The sequence below is a fragment of the Rhinopithecus bieti genome, unplaced genomic scaffold, assembly GCF_001698545.2.
Source record: "Rhinopithecus bieti isolate Rb0 unplaced genomic scaffold, ASM169854v2 scaffold_17930, whole genome shotgun sequence".
Taxonomy (NCBI): domain Eukaryota; kingdom Metazoa; phylum Chordata; class Mammalia; order Primates; family Cercopithecidae; genus Rhinopithecus; species Rhinopithecus bieti.
This window is the reverse complement of record NW_016809035.1, coordinates 389,613-407,468: the sequence shown is the minus strand read 5'-3', so window position 1 is coordinate 407,468 and position 17,856 is coordinate 389,613. Positions and strand designations below refer to the sequence as shown.

General features: G+C 42.0%; 1 protein-coding gene across 4 annotated transcripts in view; it reads right to left on the bottom strand.

Annotated features, from left to right (window-relative positions):
• LOC108539513 (uncharacterized) overlaps positions 1-7,184 on the bottom strand; it is a 26,268-nt gene extending 19,084 nt beyond the window's left edge. For 2 of the 4 annotated variants that reach the window (XR_001888400.1, XM_017888267.1), the window contains exons 1-2: positions 5,046-7,162; positions 3,918-3,985 (exon numbers count right to left, since the gene is read on the bottom strand). Coding sequence is in view for 2 of the 4 variants with exons in the window: in XM_017888267.1 (XP_017743756.1) it covers positions 3,918-3,985; positions 5,046-5,625 (648 nt within the window). In the remaining 2 variants the exon portion in view is untranslated. Of the gene's footprint in view, positions 1-3,917; positions 3,986-5,045 lie in introns of all 4 variants that reach the window. The other 2 variants (XR_001888401.1, XM_017888268.1) reach the window with 2 other exon arrangements.
• Positions 7,185-17,856: the final 10,672 nt, after the last annotated feature.

Below are 17,856 nucleotides of genomic sequence, written 5' to 3'. Positions count from 1 at the left end.
GAGGGGAGGGGAAAGAATCCGCATATACTTTAAGCATCACAAGAAGAAATACATACCAATACATGGCCCAAATTTGGGGTTTTAAAAAAAAAAAAACTCTAAGCTAGAGTCATGCTTTCCAAATGTATCTTTTTAAACACAGGCAGTGGTATGCCAAGGACTTAAGAATCCACAGGAGAGACATAATGCCTGCATTTTAATCCACAGTAATGTAAAATACTGTTTTATTTTTAAATTCACACACAGTAAAAAGTAAAATGAAAAGTGCTTGAGCACTGTTTTTTTTTTAAGATAACTAGACTTTCAAGAGATTTCACTCTCGCCTGGGGCTGCTTCCGGGTATATTCTCAGACTTACCAGCTCTCCTTGCCAGTCCAACCACACTCCCACTCCCACACCCAGCATGAGTTCATTCTGGCCTTAAATTAGGAGTATTTCTGTAGAGGAGTGTGAAATGTAAAAAGCTAGATACTATTATATAGAAATATTCAGTTGCAGTTAAAAATTTATTAGCAGTAGTTACCAACAGGGTTATCAATAAACAAGAAAGTAGCAACTCTGGAGTCCTGCCATGCCAGGCATATGTTAACCTAGACTAGAGGAATTCACTATTTAGAAAGCCTTGAAAGTCCTAAGTGACACAAAGATTAGTTTCATTGAGACTAAAAAAAAAAAAAAAAAAAGGAAAAAAACAAAACAAAACAAGGGCCGGGCACGGTGGCTCACACCTGTAATCCCACCACTTTGGGAGGCCAAGGCGGGTGGATCACCTGAGGTCAGGGGTTTGAGACCAGCCTGGCCAACACGGTGAAACCCATCTCTACTAAAAATACAAAAATTAGCCAGGCGTGGTGGCACACGCCTGTAATCTTAGCTACTCAAGAGACTGAGGCAGGAGAACTGCTTGAACCCAGGAGGCAGAGGTTGCAGTGAGCCAAGATCTCACCACTGCACTCCAGCCTCGGTGACAGGGCAGGACTCCATCTCAAAAAAAAAAAAAAAAAAAAAGATTAGTTTTGTTTTGATGTTTGGGTATCTTGTACATCACACCTTAATAGTCAGTATGTAGTATCAAAATTCCTCTAGAACTCTTAGGGTAATAAAACTTAGTATTAATTTTTATTAATTAAAATGCCACAAGTATTTGAGATTTTTTTTTCCCGAATTCCTAATTTGATCACAAGACACTGAGTTACCTTATAAAGGTATTTGCTAAAATCCTTAACTGTGTCATCTGTACTTTTCATTCACATAAACCATTCCAAAGTCCTACACACAAATATGTGTCTAACTTTTAGTGATATTACCTCTTTATGGATATTGCCACTTCGTTACTAAAGATAAATACTTTTTATATTATTATCCTGCTTATTATCACCATTGTAGGAGACCTGTTTCTCTTATAATAGAAACTGTGAAGATAAATAGACCCCAATCTAAAACTTTGAAAGGTAAATAATCTACTAATAAAATTTAAGAGTATATATGTAGAGACAAGTACCAACTGACAGTAAAAATTTCAAAATGGGCCTGTAATCCCAGCACTTTGAAAGGCTGAGGCAGGCAGCATCACCTGAGGTCAGGAGTTCAAGACCAGCCTGGCCAACATGGTGAAACCGCATCTCTACTAAAAATAGAAAAATCAGCCAGGTGTGGTGGTGGGTACCTGTAATCCCAGCTACTAGGCAGGCTGAGGAAGGAAAATCTCTTGAACCTGGGAGGGGGATGTTGCAGTGAGTGGAGATCGTGCCACTGCACTCCAGCCTGGGCAAGAGGGCAAGACTCCATCCCAAAAAAAAAAATCAAAACGACCATTTTTAAATGTCACTCTGAAATAATACATTATAATTATTAAATTCTATACAAACTATCTGCCCTGAACTCATTGAATCATTAATTCTACATATACTTGAGCCGTACTATGTGGCAGGCACGCTGGTATGCAATTAGGAGTTCAGTGTGATTAAGCACACACAGGCACTACTCTAAACTAGAGTTTACAATCCAGTGGGAATAGACTTTTAAAGCACTTGCCATTTAGTGAGTCATTCAAGAAACAAATTATATATTCAAGAAACAAATATATCTGCTCTCTAGGAGCTCATAATGCACAAGTTTCTATTAAAAACATACTTTCTGGCTGGGCCTGGTGGCTCATGCTTATAATCCCAGCACTTTGAAAGGTCGAGGCAGGAGGATCGCTTGAGCCCCAGAGTTTGACAGCAGCCTGGACAACATAGCAAGTCCTCGTCTCTACCAAAAAAAAAACAAAACAAAACAAAACAACACATACTGTTCTAAGGAAGACAGTAATGACAGACAATATCCTTAGATAAGTACAAATGATTTAACTTATTCTACAGACATAAATCAGTTCTACCTTTTGGTCCTGAAGTGTGAATAAACTATTACAATACCAACTAAACTGGTTATAAGTGGGTTTTTAAGAAATTGTGCCATATGAAAGACTTCTTTGTTGTAGACTGTATATCATGACTACAGATTCATCAGCAGTTACATTAAGCATTGTAGAGATGGGGAGAAATAATTCTTGCCCAGTACAATAGTATCATAGATTTAGTAGCTGGCGAATATATTGAGCAAGGATTAACAACACAATTCCCTAAAGGATAATTTATTCCAATAATAGAAATAAGTAAACAAACACCTCTTGGGAAACTGGTTTTCTTTTTAAAGGAAAATAGATGAATCCATGTTGTTTGTGGGTTTCAGTAATATATCATATATAAAGTTTTTATTCATAATAAAAAATTCTGAAAACAGTACATACATTTTCCTCTGGGTAGCACCACCCCTCTATACACCAAAAGAAGTTAAATAACACTAACACGTTATATAAAGCTTAACTACAAAATACAGTGCACAAGTTTATCGGCAAAGCCACTTAAAACTACCTGTTATTCAACAGTAGGTGCCAATGTCCCTATAATAGAAAAAGACAACTATAAATGAATTAGCTAAATCCTTCTACATATTCTACCTAAAAGAACTTGGCCACACCCTTACTCCCAGGTTTTAGCTTCTTTGCCAAATAATTGCAAAGAGATTCAAAAATATATTTATATAGAGCTCTAAAACATATACACCAACAAGCAGAGTACATTAAAACTCCAGCTGTTTTTATGTTTTTCTAGTTAAACCAACTATCGGGAAGAGTCTGCTTTTAAAGATGGCCCCTGCCCATTAAATCAACAGCAAATAGGCTACAAGAAATGCTCTCAATCTAGCAAGGAAGAAAAAGTCATCTGCCAGTAAAACTTGTAAGTGCCCACTTAGACGAGTAATAACTGACAGTGTCAAAAAGGCAATTTTTAAGGGTTGTCCTTAAACGAAACATTAAGCAGAATTACAATCCTCTATCAAACCAGAGAAGCAGCACACCATCTTCACATGATTTCAACAGACATTTGCATTCCTACTATGTGTCAAACATTCTGTTAGGCCCCGAGGCATCCTTGTGAACAAGCATACAAAGGTCCTATTCTCAAGATGTTTATATATAATCCAGTGAGATATCTTCCGGAAGCAGAAAAAAAGTAAATACCTAATAACTGAAACAAAGAAAGGTAAAGATTTTCCTGTAGTTAAAAAAAAAAAAAATCAAACACATGCACACACACAGACCTACCTGTATACCTACCTGTATATTTGTCTAATGTAGCAACCGTTATAATTTCTAACGACGCTTTCTATAAATGGACAAATTTTTACTGAACTTGGTTTCTGGTACATCTGTTCTAACAAAGACTAAAGAAATGAAAGTGGAAAAAGCAAAACAGGATGCATATGGGTTTATCAAAGGCTACTTCTCCCTTTCTTTCCAAAAAGTTAAGTATGGGCGCCCGCGCGCGCGCGCGCACACACACACACACACACACGCGCGCGCGCAAGTTTACCTGTTGGTGTGGTATCGATATTTCTGGGGAACCCTTGAGGGCACTCACACCAGCAGAAGTTTCAAAGGCTAAACAATAGCATACAGCAAATAATCACATATAGCAAATTTTTTCATTTGGAATTAGCACAGTGTTCACAAGGACGCAAAAATCAAATTAAGAACCCTTCCCTTTTCTCTAGGTGTTTCCAAACCCTTCCGGGTGGCCCCTTCTCTCCCCACTGATCCCTTTAGGCTCTAGGCAAGCGTGTGTGTGTGTGTGAGTGTGTGTTTTCTTTAGCAGAGAGAGTGACGTGGCAGGAGGCAGAAAATGACCCTGGAGGCGCCGTGGCTAGCTAGCGCTGAGCTTGGCACCTCCTCCCTCCGCTCCACGTTGTACACCCAGCACACCCCCCACTCCCGAAGAGTTCCAGAATTTCTATGTAAGAAGGATGTAGGACAAGAGATCTGATTGGAAGTGGGAGCTGGGGGATCGGTCTTGAAGCTGCGTGTACAGAGCAGGCAGTTTTTATTTAGACTGGGAGGCAGTGACGGCACGGATGGGTGCTCCAGCACTCCCTGTCACCCCTGGGCGCCGCCAGCACCCTCTCCATTCCCACTTTTACTTTAGGTTAGGCGTGGGGATACAGCCTTCCTACCCAGGAAGAGCTATGGGGGTGTCGACTGGAGGACAAGTCTCGTGTGCCTGAACCCAAGAGGGAGGTTTATCAACAGGTCAGGAGTTGGCAGGGCGAGGAAGACCAGTACCCAAGCCCCTCCGCTGCATCCGCCTCCCAGGCTGCTGACGCCCCCCAGGCTGCTGACGCCCCCCACCTCCCTCCTCCGTCCACAACCAAGAACCCCCAGATGCTAAGAAGTCAGACGGAGGCTTTCCAGGGGAATGCCCAACCTCCAATCGCGGCGTGGCAGTCAGCGACGTATAAGGAGGAGTAGCCCCAGAAGCGAACCTCCATCCGCCCCCAACTTCGTCCCGCCCCTCCCCCTTTCCCTCTCGGGCCTCGCCGAAGCCCAGCTGGGCAGCCAGGCCGGGCAGTGGGAGGTGAGGGACAGGGGCGCCGACGGCAGAGGGCGACGGAGGAAGGCAGGAAGCCGGGACTGCACCCCTGCCCTCGCATCCCACCTCACTCACCGCCGGGATCGCGGCCAGCGCTAGGGCAGGAGCCGCGCGGAGGCAGCAGGCCGGCGCCGAGTAGAGCTGAGGCGGCCTGGGCGGCAGCTGCGGCCGGCACAACCCCAAGCAGTCGCGGCTCTGGAGGCGTCCTTTCAGGATGTGGAGCTGGAAAACTGTGGCGGCGGCGGTGGAGGCGGCGGCCTCTGGCTGCGGACGTGGCGCCCGACGCGACCCGCCCCCTCCGCCGCCTCCTCAGCTCCCGCCTCCTCCCGCGGCTCCGGCTCCGAGGCGCACGCGCGCTCTTGCAGCCCGGGCCCCTCCCGCGCCCACCGGGCCTACGCCCACCCGTTTCTCGCAGGGTCCGGCCCTCCCAGCAGTCCCCAACCGGCCTCGTCCCTATTGCGCACGCGCGACGCTCCGAGGCCCGCTCCCGCCCCTTTGCCTCCTGGGCGCCTCCGTGGGAACCGCCGGCCGGCCTGCGCGCGCCTCCTCCGGGGGTCTCCCCGCCTTTTTCCGCCGCCATCCAATCAGATTGGGCGAGGGGCGCGAAGCCCGGGAGATGCGTAGGCCGCGGTCCCCAGGCCTGGTGCTTTGGCATCTGCGGCTGCCCGGAGTCGCGTTTCGCCCCGAGTAACGGTCTTCAGAATTCAGAACCTTCGCCTTAGGGAAGGTGGGACGGTCGCCAGTTTCTCCAGCACTTTCTTCGTCCAGGGACGTCCGCCTGCCTTGCCTGCTGTCCTCAGGGAGTGATAGCTGGGCCTGCTCAGACGTTCACGTCGGGGCTCTCTACAGGCCTTTGTGACTAAGTGCTAGGGGTGAGGAGAGACGTGTCTTATTTATGTGTTTTTCAGTTTGTTATGATTTTTTTTATTTTATTTTACTTCTCCCTGCCCTAGAATTGAGCTCCTTGAGTAAAAACCCGCCTGGGTCGCCATCACCCTAGGATTGGTGCAGGGCCTGCCAGGCGCTCGAAATTTGTTGAAGAGGTGGGTGTTTAGTATCGAAAGAGCCGCGGATTGGGCATTAGAAAGCCTGGCTTGCGCCGCGTCCTTGCCACTTGCTTACCAGGCCCCTCCACGTGGTCCCCGCCGTGGCAGCAGCTCTCCTCGCCCGTCCAAAGGCACGGGGAGGCGCGTGGCGGCCCCGCCTGAGCTGAGCCCCCGGAACGTGAGACCGTCTCGCTCTGAGCTTCAAAGCGGGGTTGCAGGAGCCACCTCAAGGTCGTTTTGAGGACTGGAAGAGATGAACTGCTCAAAGCCTGCTTAACTAGATCAATGGTATCGATTAACTTTTCTTTGACTCCCTTTCCACACCTATGAAATGAAGATGACGGAAAACTTGTCATACGTTTGTTTGTGGTTGGTGGGAAAGGTCTTTATGAACTGTGAAGTCTTAATGCAAACGTGAGATGTTTCCTTTCGCAATCTGAATAGCAACTCAAAACACATGAAGCAAAAACACGCGAAGTCAAAAACATACACAGGAAACAAAAAAAAAAAACCCTCACAAAATGGTTTATCAACTGCAGAATATTCAGGATGGTGGAACTGAATGATAACTATTGACGACATAGCTCAGAAAGGACATGCTAAAGCATGCTGGATGAAGCTAACTTTGATCCAGGTCTTAAATGGAATGGGCTATAGTTTATAGCTTCAACCTAAATATTAACTTATGAAATCAGAGAATTAAGGCCACTTAAGCCACTGTGCTCAGACTGTCAAGATATTTTAGTTTCTCAAAGCAGAAAGAGGAAATTAAATCATCTTGTCAATTCAACATATGGGTTGGATGATTAGCAGGAACCATGGATTGTTCTGTTTATCCAGTATGTGAAGAAACAGATATCTTCTGTTTTCTTGTTATTACAGAAACTTCTGTCCTTAATATGTGACTTTTGAAGGCTGAACTCTAGGTAAAATTATGAAGTGCACAGTTACGTCTTGTTTCTTCTCTTTGCACGTCGTTTTACAAGAGAATCTAATTATTATCAAAGTACAAATGACTGACAAGACTGTAGCCACTCCTGGGAGATTTTGCATTTTTACAGTTATTAAACGCCATAACTTAAAGCAGCAGTTGAATCTGTTTCATAAACCAACTAAGATTTAAAAGAGCTTCTTTGGGAGGTCATGAGTTCACCAGAAACTTCTGAAACTACAAGTGTAGGAGTTCAGCCTATAAAACGAAGAAATACATGACTTGTAGTATTTCTTCGTTTTATAGGCTGAACTCCTCTAAGTTCTTGATTCCCATTCTGTGACCACCCTTTCTTAGATTATTAAAATAAAATACAGGTGGCTCACACCTGTAATCTCAGCACCTCAGAGGCTGAGTCAGGGGAAGATCACTTGAGCCCAGGAGTTTAAAACCAGCCAGGGCAACATGGGGAGATCACATCTCTTAAAACATTAGTAATTGAGCACGGTGGCATACTCCTGTGTTCCCAGCTATTTGGGATACTGAAGCAGGAGGATTGCTAGAGCCTGGGAGGTCAAAGCTGCAGTGAGCCATGGTCACACCACTGCATTCCAGCCTGGACAACAGAGTGAGACCCTGTTTCAAGAAAAATAAAATGAAACATTTATTTCTGGGTGTTATTTTGAAAGATTTTGTCATGTCTTAATGAGCCCTGGCCAGGTAATCACAGCACTTTGGGAGGTCAAGGTGGGAGGATGCTTAAAGCCAGGAGTTTGAGACTAGCCAGGTCAACATAGCAAGACCCTGTTTCCACAAAAAATAAATAATTAGCCAGGTGTGGTGGCATGCACCTATAGTCCTAGCTACTTGGGAAGCTGAGGCAGGAAGGTCACTTGAGCCAGGATTTCAAGGCTGCAGTGAGCTATGATTGTGCCACTGCACTCCAGCCTGGGTGACAGAGTGAGGCCCTCTTTCTTAAAATAACAATAATAATGAATTCTTTGTACCTTCAGGCAATAAAATTCTTTTAACAAAATTCTTAATACACATATCAATTACCCAGCCTCTTAAGTGACTGAGTTTTCTTCTAGTTGGGTACACACACAGTCTTTTTGCCTTATTGAAAAACTTAGAAATTAGATGTGACATTGCTTAACATGGTGGGGTGGTTCAAAGAGGACCAGAAAGAAGCAAGTCAGAAACCAGTAATGTTGAGAAATTATTTCTAGGCTGATAGTACACTGAAGTTTAAAAACCTCCAGCCCAACCTTCTACCCAACATGTGGGTCTGTCTCCTATTATGTGCACAATCATAGTTTTCATCATTATCAAGCCCTCTTCCCAGAGTTTCAGTATGCACTCATTTAAGTAACAAGCCTACTTGTTGCAAGGTGTGCACGTTTTTCCTGTTTCACCATGTTTTCATGAGTGTAATGTGTTATCCTTGCATTAAATTAACAGCTTTATAAAGGTTAGTTACCACCCAGTGTAAATCATTATGCTTTCTATCCTCACTTTCTTACTGCTCTTTGCCATTCCTGGCACAATCACCTGTGCTATTCTTGGTTTTCCTTTCCCTGCACCAATATCCTTCTTAATTTTTCCTATGATAATGGCAGATTTATTTGACACAGCTCCTAACCTCAATCATCTGATTTATCTCAATCCAATGAGACAAGTACATTATATTCTAATATAGGGAATCCTATATTCATATGAGGAAATTGACGCATAGAGAAGTTGGATAATTTACCCCAGGTCCCACAGGCTAGTGAAGAGCAGGCTCTAGAATCAAACCCAATTTTGTCTGACTCTAGAGTCCAAGTTCTTAACCACTATATTCTAAGAAAGAGAAAAGCAGTTTCTGACATGCAGTAGATGCTGGCACACTAGGCTTTGGTATTCTTGTTGAACAAAAACAATTTTAGAGAACATCAACATCAGATGAGGTCACTCCGTGATCATGGTAGATCAGGACAAAAATAACACTACTTCATAATCATGTCTGAACATAGACAAAAACACAAATGCTGTCCAACCCACCAAATGGAATACATAAAATGGAAATACCAAACTAGTCTACGTAGCTGTTGCCTCTTTGCCAATGACAGCTTTAGCCTCATTCCAGTTTTCCCTCTTTCTAGATAAGATTTATTAAGATACCCACTCATAGAATTACCCCCACTTCCTGACAATATCCTGTTTAGAGCATAGAGCAAAGTTCCACCTCTTTAAACCTCTATCAAATCACCTAACACAAACCCAAATCTTAATATAAGATTTTATCGAACATCTTACAGATAGCCACATGGTTCCCCGTGATGTGTTCTCCCTTGCTGCAATGAGTAGTAAATTCAACTTGTTCAACCACAGGTGTGTTCATGGTGATCTTTGACTTGAAAGCATTGACAATTCTTTCCAAACAATTCTATATCATGCATTTCTATGGAGTAGAAAGCATACTTGTTAGGTATTTCGGCCAATCAAAGTAACTGGAAACTGCCCTTTAATCTCCAGCCATAGCATTGTCACACCAAAGCTAGAAGATTCCCTTTCTTTTTGTGGATCATATATAGAGTGTCTGCTAAATTGAGCCTTATTAAAAGATAGTGAAAAGAAACACATATGTTGGAATAATTGGACATCATTTTGAAAACAAAAGCTCAACACCTATAAACTCATACCTTTCATCATATGTAAAATAATTCAAAATGGATCATAGATCTAAATGTGAAAATATAAAACTTTTAGAAGAAAATATAGGAGAACATTTGTCATGATCTTAATGATAGGCAAAGTTTTCTTACGATACAACAAAAAGACACCATGATCCCAATGAAAGGAAAGCGAAAATTTATCAAAAACTTCGCCTCTTTCGGATAGACCACTCTGCCTCTTTGGAGACACAAGAAACAAAAGAACAAGCAACAGACTGCGGAAAATATTTGCCAACATACCTTTTTTTTTTTTTTCTTTTTTTTTTTTTTTTTTTTTTTTTTCTTTGAGACCGGAGTCTCGCGCCAGTGCTGTCCAGGCTGAGAGTGCGCTAGGCGCAATCTCAGCTCAGTGCAAAGGTCCGCCTCCTGGGTCGACACCCTTTCTCCTGCCTCAGCCTTCCAAGCTAGCTAGGGACCTACACGGTGAGAAATTAGCCCGCCCACCATTGCCCAGCTCATTTTTTTTTTTTTTTTTTTTTTGTATTTTTAGTAGAGCGCAGGGTTTCCAGCTGTGTTGCCACGATGAACTCTCGATCTGTCCTGACCTCATGATCACTGCATGCCGTTGGCCTTCCAAAGTGCTGGGATGTACAGTGTGAGCCATGCACCAGTCGCCAAGAAGATACCTATTAACATGACTGTATTGCTGATATATATGAAACACTCTTAAGAACTCAGAAGAAATCCAGTTTTTAAAATGTGGTGAATCAATTGAAACAATCACTTCACCAAAAGGAGAGGCATAGATGGCCAATAAAGCCACATGAAAGCATTGCAACACCCCTCCCACCCAAGGCAACGCACTCATCTTGTCTTTCCTCTTCCTCTTTGCCTTTTCCAGAATGAATCATCATAAATGGCAATACAGTATGGAAGCGCATTTTTGAGTCTGTGCATCTTTCATCGCTCTCAGATAATGCATTTGAGATGTTCTATTTATGTTGCCTGTATAGTATTTTGCTTCCTTTTCAATTGCGTATTGTATATTTTCAACTTGATAGCTAGTTCAGTGTAGGGACAATGCCAAATCAAAGCCACAGATGATCGACTACTTGGTTGAAGAATAGAAATAACAATTTCAAAAGCTTTCATTTGACGATGGGCAAAACTGAAAACTCTCAGACATGGTCGGTGGGGAATGCAGAGGGGTGCCATTCACAGCTTGGGAACATGGTTTGGGATTTTTAATAAAGGTTATGCCAGTACCAACTTAGTGATGATGACCTAGAAATCCTACTCCGTGATAATTTTACCCAAGGGAGGAATGAAAAGCATGATCACACAAAACACCGAACATATGTTTTGACATCAATCTGAAAAACTGGAAACACGCGCCCTAAATGCGCCCTCTCTAATTTGCTGAATGGATAGAGCAGAATGGCGTGCCCGGGGGCGCTACCATACCTGTATACCAACAGAACTTTACTCGCAGCCAGTATACAAAGGAATAAACCTGCTGGCCGCCCTGACACGACAACATAAATAAATCTCAAGTTGCCATCGTCATTCTTAAGTGAGAGTGATGCCAAAGATTAAAAAGTTGTCATCACTGTATTCCGAGTTATATGAGCATTCGTGGAAAGGGCAAATCAGTAAAAAGGAGAAAAGAGGATCCAGTGGTTGCCTGGCGAGGTGGAGAAGAGGTTGACCCGTGATAAGAGTGGAGCGTTAGAGAGAACTGGAGGTAGGTGCGTTAATTGCGAACTGTTGGACTATCGAGTTGACTGTGATGTGTGTGGGTGACAGACTGTATGCATCCTGCCAACAACTCATTAGATTTGGTACACTGTAACATATGAGCGATTTTCCATGTGTGTAAACTTAATCTTCGAAATTTTGGACCTTTGAAGGGCCGGGCGGCGCGTGGGCTCCAAGCCTGTAATCAGCACTTTTGCGGGAGCGGACGGGCGGGATCACGACGGTCAGAGATCGAACCCATCGCTGCGCTCAACACGGGTGATAACCAGCCGTGCTCCGACTAAAAATACAAAAAATTAGGGGCCGGCTGAGGGTGGCGGGCTCTTGTGGTCCCGCGGCTACGTCTGGGGAGGCTGAGGCAGGAGCAATGGGCGGTGAACCCGGGAGGCGGCGCTGTGCAGTGAGCTGAAGATCCCGGGTCACTGCACTGCCAGCCGCTGGCGCGACGAGAGCCAAGACTCCGTCCTCAAAAAAAAAAAAAAAAAAAAAAAAAAAAAAAAAAAAAATTAATTCTTGACTTTTGACTTGAAAAGAGAGATGTTGAAATGGAAAAAAAGAGTTGTGATGAGGTACCTGGCACCATGAATATGAACACTGGCCTAAAGGTGAACAGCCTCTTATGCTCCTAATGGGAAGCACTTCACAGTAGATTCAGTAATACAACCTGAGGTTAAAGATGTTCAGCTTAATGTTTTTGCCTAATTGCTTACCATACTTGACCACTGTTGGCTACTTTCTGCTCTCAAGTGCCCGTAACTCTACAGTAAACAGTAGAGCAACTTTAGTACCCAGTTTGAGTCTGGTTTCTATCCTTGATATGGTTTGACTGTGTCCCCATCCAAATCTCATCTTGAATTGTAGTTCCCATAATCTCTATGTGTTGTGGGAGGGACCTGGTGGGAGGTAATTGAATCATGGGGTCTGTTACCTCCATACTGTTCTCATGATAATGAGTGAGTTCTCATGAGATCTGATAGTTTTATAAGGGGCTTTTCCCCCTTTGCTCAGCACTTCTCCTTCCTGCCGCCATGTGAAGCTTGACATGTGCACATTAAGCATTTAAAGATCATTAAAGGGTAATACAAATAAAGGCCAAATCGAGTAAAAAAGAGGACTGAATGAGTGCAGAAAAGATAGATATGGATGTGGGCTGAAGAAAGGTCTGTGGCAGGGAGAGGAGGGAAGTTGTATTTTCATAAGAATTGAATACCTACTTTTATAAGGACTTCAGCATGATACTTATAAGTTATGAGAGAGGAATCATTACTATTTTCTACCTGTGTCCAGTATAGATGTTAGAACCAGGGAAAGGACTAATGATAAGCTTCCATTTCACCTTGGAGCAAAGCACCGAAAATGGTGACAGAGCCCACACAGCATAATTTATGCCTTATCAATAGTAAAAAGGTAAATGGGGATTGGTGAAGATGGACAAGGTAGAGCTTTAAAAAGATAGAATAGAGCAACCCAAAGCTGAACCATAGGGTCTTTATTGTCATCTGCAATAGCCAGGTTGAAAGAACATGTACATTTACCATGAGAAGGGAGATTTACCGAGTTAACATTTTCAAGTGACCCCAGAATGCAGTACGGTTTGACTAGGATTTGTGTGAATTACAGTAAGAGAGCCTCTCAACTTGTCCTGCTTTTGGAAACAATGGCCCACCCCATGGTTTAGGCAATGCTGTATGCATTCTGAGGGTCGTGGTCCCTCATTTACAGATGAAGAAAGGCCTGAGGATATCTAACATCTTAAGTCTTCTGCCACCAGGGTAGATGGAATTCTAACTTGAAACACTAATTTCAGTTTGCAAAGGCAAATTAGTTCTAAGAGAGGGAGAAACTGTTTTAGGGGACCTTTTGAAATCTGTCCTTCATGTTCACATTGAATGTAAAGGAAATAGCCACCAATCCTCAGAGTGTGAAGGAGCCAACATTAATCTCTTCCTAGATCTAAAACTGCCAAATTAAAATTTATATCAGTGACTACTTGACCCACTTTCCTTTCTTGCTTTCAGGGCACATCCTTACATGAGCCTAATCACTTATTTGCCGAGAGAATAATTAACGTTTTAGAGCCTCTGTGCTAGTTAATAGTGTAAGACAAAAATAAAATTCTTAGCCCCTTAACCATCTGAACAAACCCCTCCTCAGCCAAGGGCATTCCAAAGTTAACCTGAAAAACTAGTTCAGGCCATGACGGGAAGTGGATGTCAGGAATGCCTCACAGCTGACCAGCATTAACATCAACACAGAGATTTTCAGACTGACAGAAGAGACTCTTTAAGTCTGATAAGAAACATTTACAATCTATTCTCTCTGAAGCCTGATTACCTAGAGGCTTTATATACATACTACAACCTGAGTCTCCACTCCTTATCATAACCCAGACATTCCTTTCTATTGATTCCAGGTCTTTAGACAATACTCAATTGCCAATCAGAAAATCTTTGAATCTGCCTATGACCTGGAAGTCCTCTCACCCCCACATCCCTGCTTTCAGTTGTCCTGCCTTTGTGGCTGAAACAATGTACATCTTACATGTATTGATTGATGTCTTATGTCGCCATGAAATGTAAAAAACCAACTTAAAGCCCAACCACTTTGGGCAGATGTTCTCAGCATCTCCTGAGGACTGTGTCATGGGCCATTGGTCACTCATTTGGGTCAGAATAAATCTCTTCAAATAATTTACAGAGTTTTGCTCTTTCACTTACAATAATTTGGCACCTAGCATCAGGCCTCAGAGAAGACTCAGAGACCTGAAGGAGTTGGCTGAACTTGGAGCTAAGGTACCAACAGGGGCCCATTGGAAGTTCTCCCCAACTATGAGCATTTCCTCCAGTGGAATTGTTAAGTCCTCCTGAGCACTGGACCTCCGATTTGGCTGATGGTCCTTGATTTATTCTGAGTTTTTGTTTTTCCTCCTAGAAGGTTATTTGGGATCCCTGTCTAGTTCAGAGTTGCATTCTGAAGATGTTCTCCATTGCCTTTTACTAAAGACAAAGAGAAGGACCCCTTTTGGGGCACCTCATTTGGTTTCTAGTTTGGAGGAACATTCTAAAGAGTCTTCTCCGTTGATTTTTCTTCCAAAATTAAGCTCAATTGGTTTGTCTGTGCATTTGTGTGAGGAACTGAACTGTTATTTTCATAGGTAAATGAGACTAAGGTCCTCGGCTCTGAAGAAAAAGGGCATTTTGTTCCTCCCAGCTGAAAGATGCTCCTGGGGGACTGGGGACCAAGTAAAAGTGTCTGGGGTTGACTTCCTGAGACGTGCAATGGCCCTACAGGCAACCCCCAAGAAATTAGTTTAGAAAGGCTCTTCCAGGAAACACATAAGAACTGATCACTTGGCATTTTGAGCCCTCTTGGAGGTAATAGAATTCCAGAGAGAGAAACAGACATCTAAGACGGCAGAAACAATTCAGTGGTGAAACACTGTAGAGTCCTGCTCACAGTCAGCACATATTGATCCACCATACACACACAAAAAGAAACCTAAATGTTTTTCAAGTTTATGTGATGTAAGTAAAATATTTAATAAATAAGCTGGCTTTCAAATTATTGGTAAAGTAATATCAGAAATGTCTTAAGAATTTTCAGCATTTTTTGTATTTATTAATCAAGCAGTTCCATATTTAACCCTGCCAAATACTATAAGATGTCAACATTTGGCATGATGTTTATAAAACCATAAACCCAACCCAAAACAGAATGATTTTTTTTTTTTTTTTTTTTTTTTTTTTTTTTTTTTTTGAGATGGAGTCTCACACTGTCGCCCAGGCTGGAGTGCGGTGGTGTGATCTCGGCTCACTGCAACCTCCACCTCCCACGTTCAAGCGATTCGCCTGCCTCAGCCTCCTGAGAAGCCGGGATTACAGGCACTATGCCCAGCTAATTTTTTATATTTTTGGTAGAGATGGGGTTTCACTATGTTGAACACACTGGTCTCGAATGCCTGACCTTGTGATCCACTCACCTCAGCCTCCCAGAGTGCTGGAATTACAGGCATGAACCACCACACCCAGCCATGTAATTTTTTTTTTTTTTTTGATACGGAGTCTCACTCTGTCACTCAGGCTGGAGTGCAGTGGCATGATCTTGGCTCACTGCAAGCTCCGCCTCCCAGGTTCGCACCATTCTCCTGCCTCAGCCTCCTGAGTAGCTGGGACTACAGGCACCCGCCACCACGCCCGGCTAATTTTTTATACTTTTAGTAGAGATGGGGTTTCACCGTGTTAGCCAGGATGGTCTCTATCTCCTGACCTCGTGATCCACCCACCTCGGCCTCTCAAAGTGCGAGGATTACAGTAATATTTTATAAAGATACTTGTATTGTTGCTTTAATGAAAACAGCTAAATCCTGAGTTATTGGTAAAATACCAATATAGTTAGCCTTAAGTTTCTTACTCAGGTAAACACCTGAAATTCATAGGTTATAAACATGGTTAACAGGGAAATAACTTTAAATGATGAATATCTGTTTTCATAAATAATCTAGGTAAACTATTAAAAATAAATTAAGCAGGTAAATGTAATGGAATAAATGCTTGTAAACAAATGTGATGTAATTTCCAATCTAAAGTTGTATGAAATAATAGATATCCACTAAACATCTGGGTAATTTTCAATTTAAGATTCTAGGAAAACATTTCTTCTAAAAGTGTGTTCTTATTAAAAGGTAAATAGTTTTTGTCTAGTTTATATGTTATTTAAAGGATACATGTAAAAACAAGGTAAAAGGAACCAGGAAATAAGAGACATAAAGAAAGTTACAGATATAAAGAGGTATTTTTTGGTAAGGAAAGTTAAAAGAAAAATGACTTTGTATGACAGAGGATCTTGTATGGTAAATTTTTATCTTAAAATAAAATGACTGGTTATTTAAGAAATAGGTGATATTTAGGACAAACCAGAAAGTCCAAGCGTGTCATGAATGGTCTGTATAGGTGGTAATGAGGTTAGTAAAAAAGGAATTTTTTTTTTTAAGTTATATAGTTAAGTTGGCTGTAATTGAAAGGAATGTATAATAATCTTTCTAGGAATCGAACTTTGATATTGAAAGTATAGGAATTGAACTTTGATATTAAAAATACACTAATGCAAAGGAAATAATTGGTTAAACAAGCTTTTATAAAAACTATTGACTTTTAAAGCAAGAAGTTTTTAATTTTTAAATTCTATAATCTGTTTCTTTTTTAAATTCTTCAGATATCTCAGAAGTGCAACTTGTGCTGTACCCTGCTGCTTCAGGTCTTTCTTCATTTTGAGAAGCCTGGTATGGTAGCTCTCTCCTTCAATTTTTGTAGGCTCTTGCAATTTTTTTAGTAAAGGGAGAGAATTTTTGAAAACAGGCAGATAAGAACATAGAGGATTTGCTTTTGTCTATATGTCTGTTATGTCTGTATGTCTGAATGTGTAATGTGGAAGTGAAATGTCACTACCAAATTATATGAAAGAGCTCTAATCAATTGATTTAAAGAAAACTAAGTGTTTATCAGACTAATAGAAACTAGCTCAGATGCCTTTTAGTTTACATGACTTTAGTAATATTTGGTAAGATTAATTTGGTAAATTTACTCATAAAATCGTCTTCAGTAATTTAAAATTTTAGAGCCATGCTATGTTAAAGTAAGCAATCCTTATTTTTTCACTGGGAATTTGGGTTACTAAGAGTTAAAATTATAGGAGACTAAAATGTGTTACTCTTCACCAAAACCTTTTTTGGGGAAGTTTACAAAAACACAAGGATGTAGTGTTGGCTAAAGAAAATGTAATTTTTAACTGGGTGTGGTGGCAGGTGCCTATAATCCCAGCTACTCAGGAGGCTGAGGCAGGAGAATTGCCTGAACCCAGGAGGCAGAGGTTGCAGTGAGCCATGATTGCGCCACTGCACTCCAGCCTGGGTAATACAGTGAGACTCCATCTCAAAAAAAAACAAAAAAAAAAAAAAAAGGAAATGTAATTTTTTTTCTAATTTTGAGGTTATTTAGGGGACACTTTAAAATAAAGAAGAAGTATATAAATAAAACTAAATGGATAGAGAGAAAAAGAAAAGGGTGGTAATGAAAAACCTTTGACTCCTTGGTGGTCGTATGGTCACCCATGGTATCGAGCTGCAGCTGGGCTGCATTTAGTTACTAAAGGTAAAAGTTACCAGTGGAATTTAGAGATGGCTGGTACTCATACTCCCAGGAAGTTACTTCACTGAATGCATAAGGAAATGCAAACTAATAAGAATAAATACTAAATATCCAATCCCTTGATTATTGCTATCTGTAATAGTTAAAATGAAATTAAAAGACCAGGCATGGTGGCTCACACCTGTAATCCCAGCACTTTGGGAGGCCAAAGCGGGTGGATCACCTGAGGTCAGGAGTTTGAGACCAGCCTGGCCAAGATGGCAAAACCCCATCTCTACTAAAAATACAAAAATTAGCCAGGCATGGTGGCAGTTGCCTGTAATCCCAGCTACTTGGGAGGCTGAGGCAGAA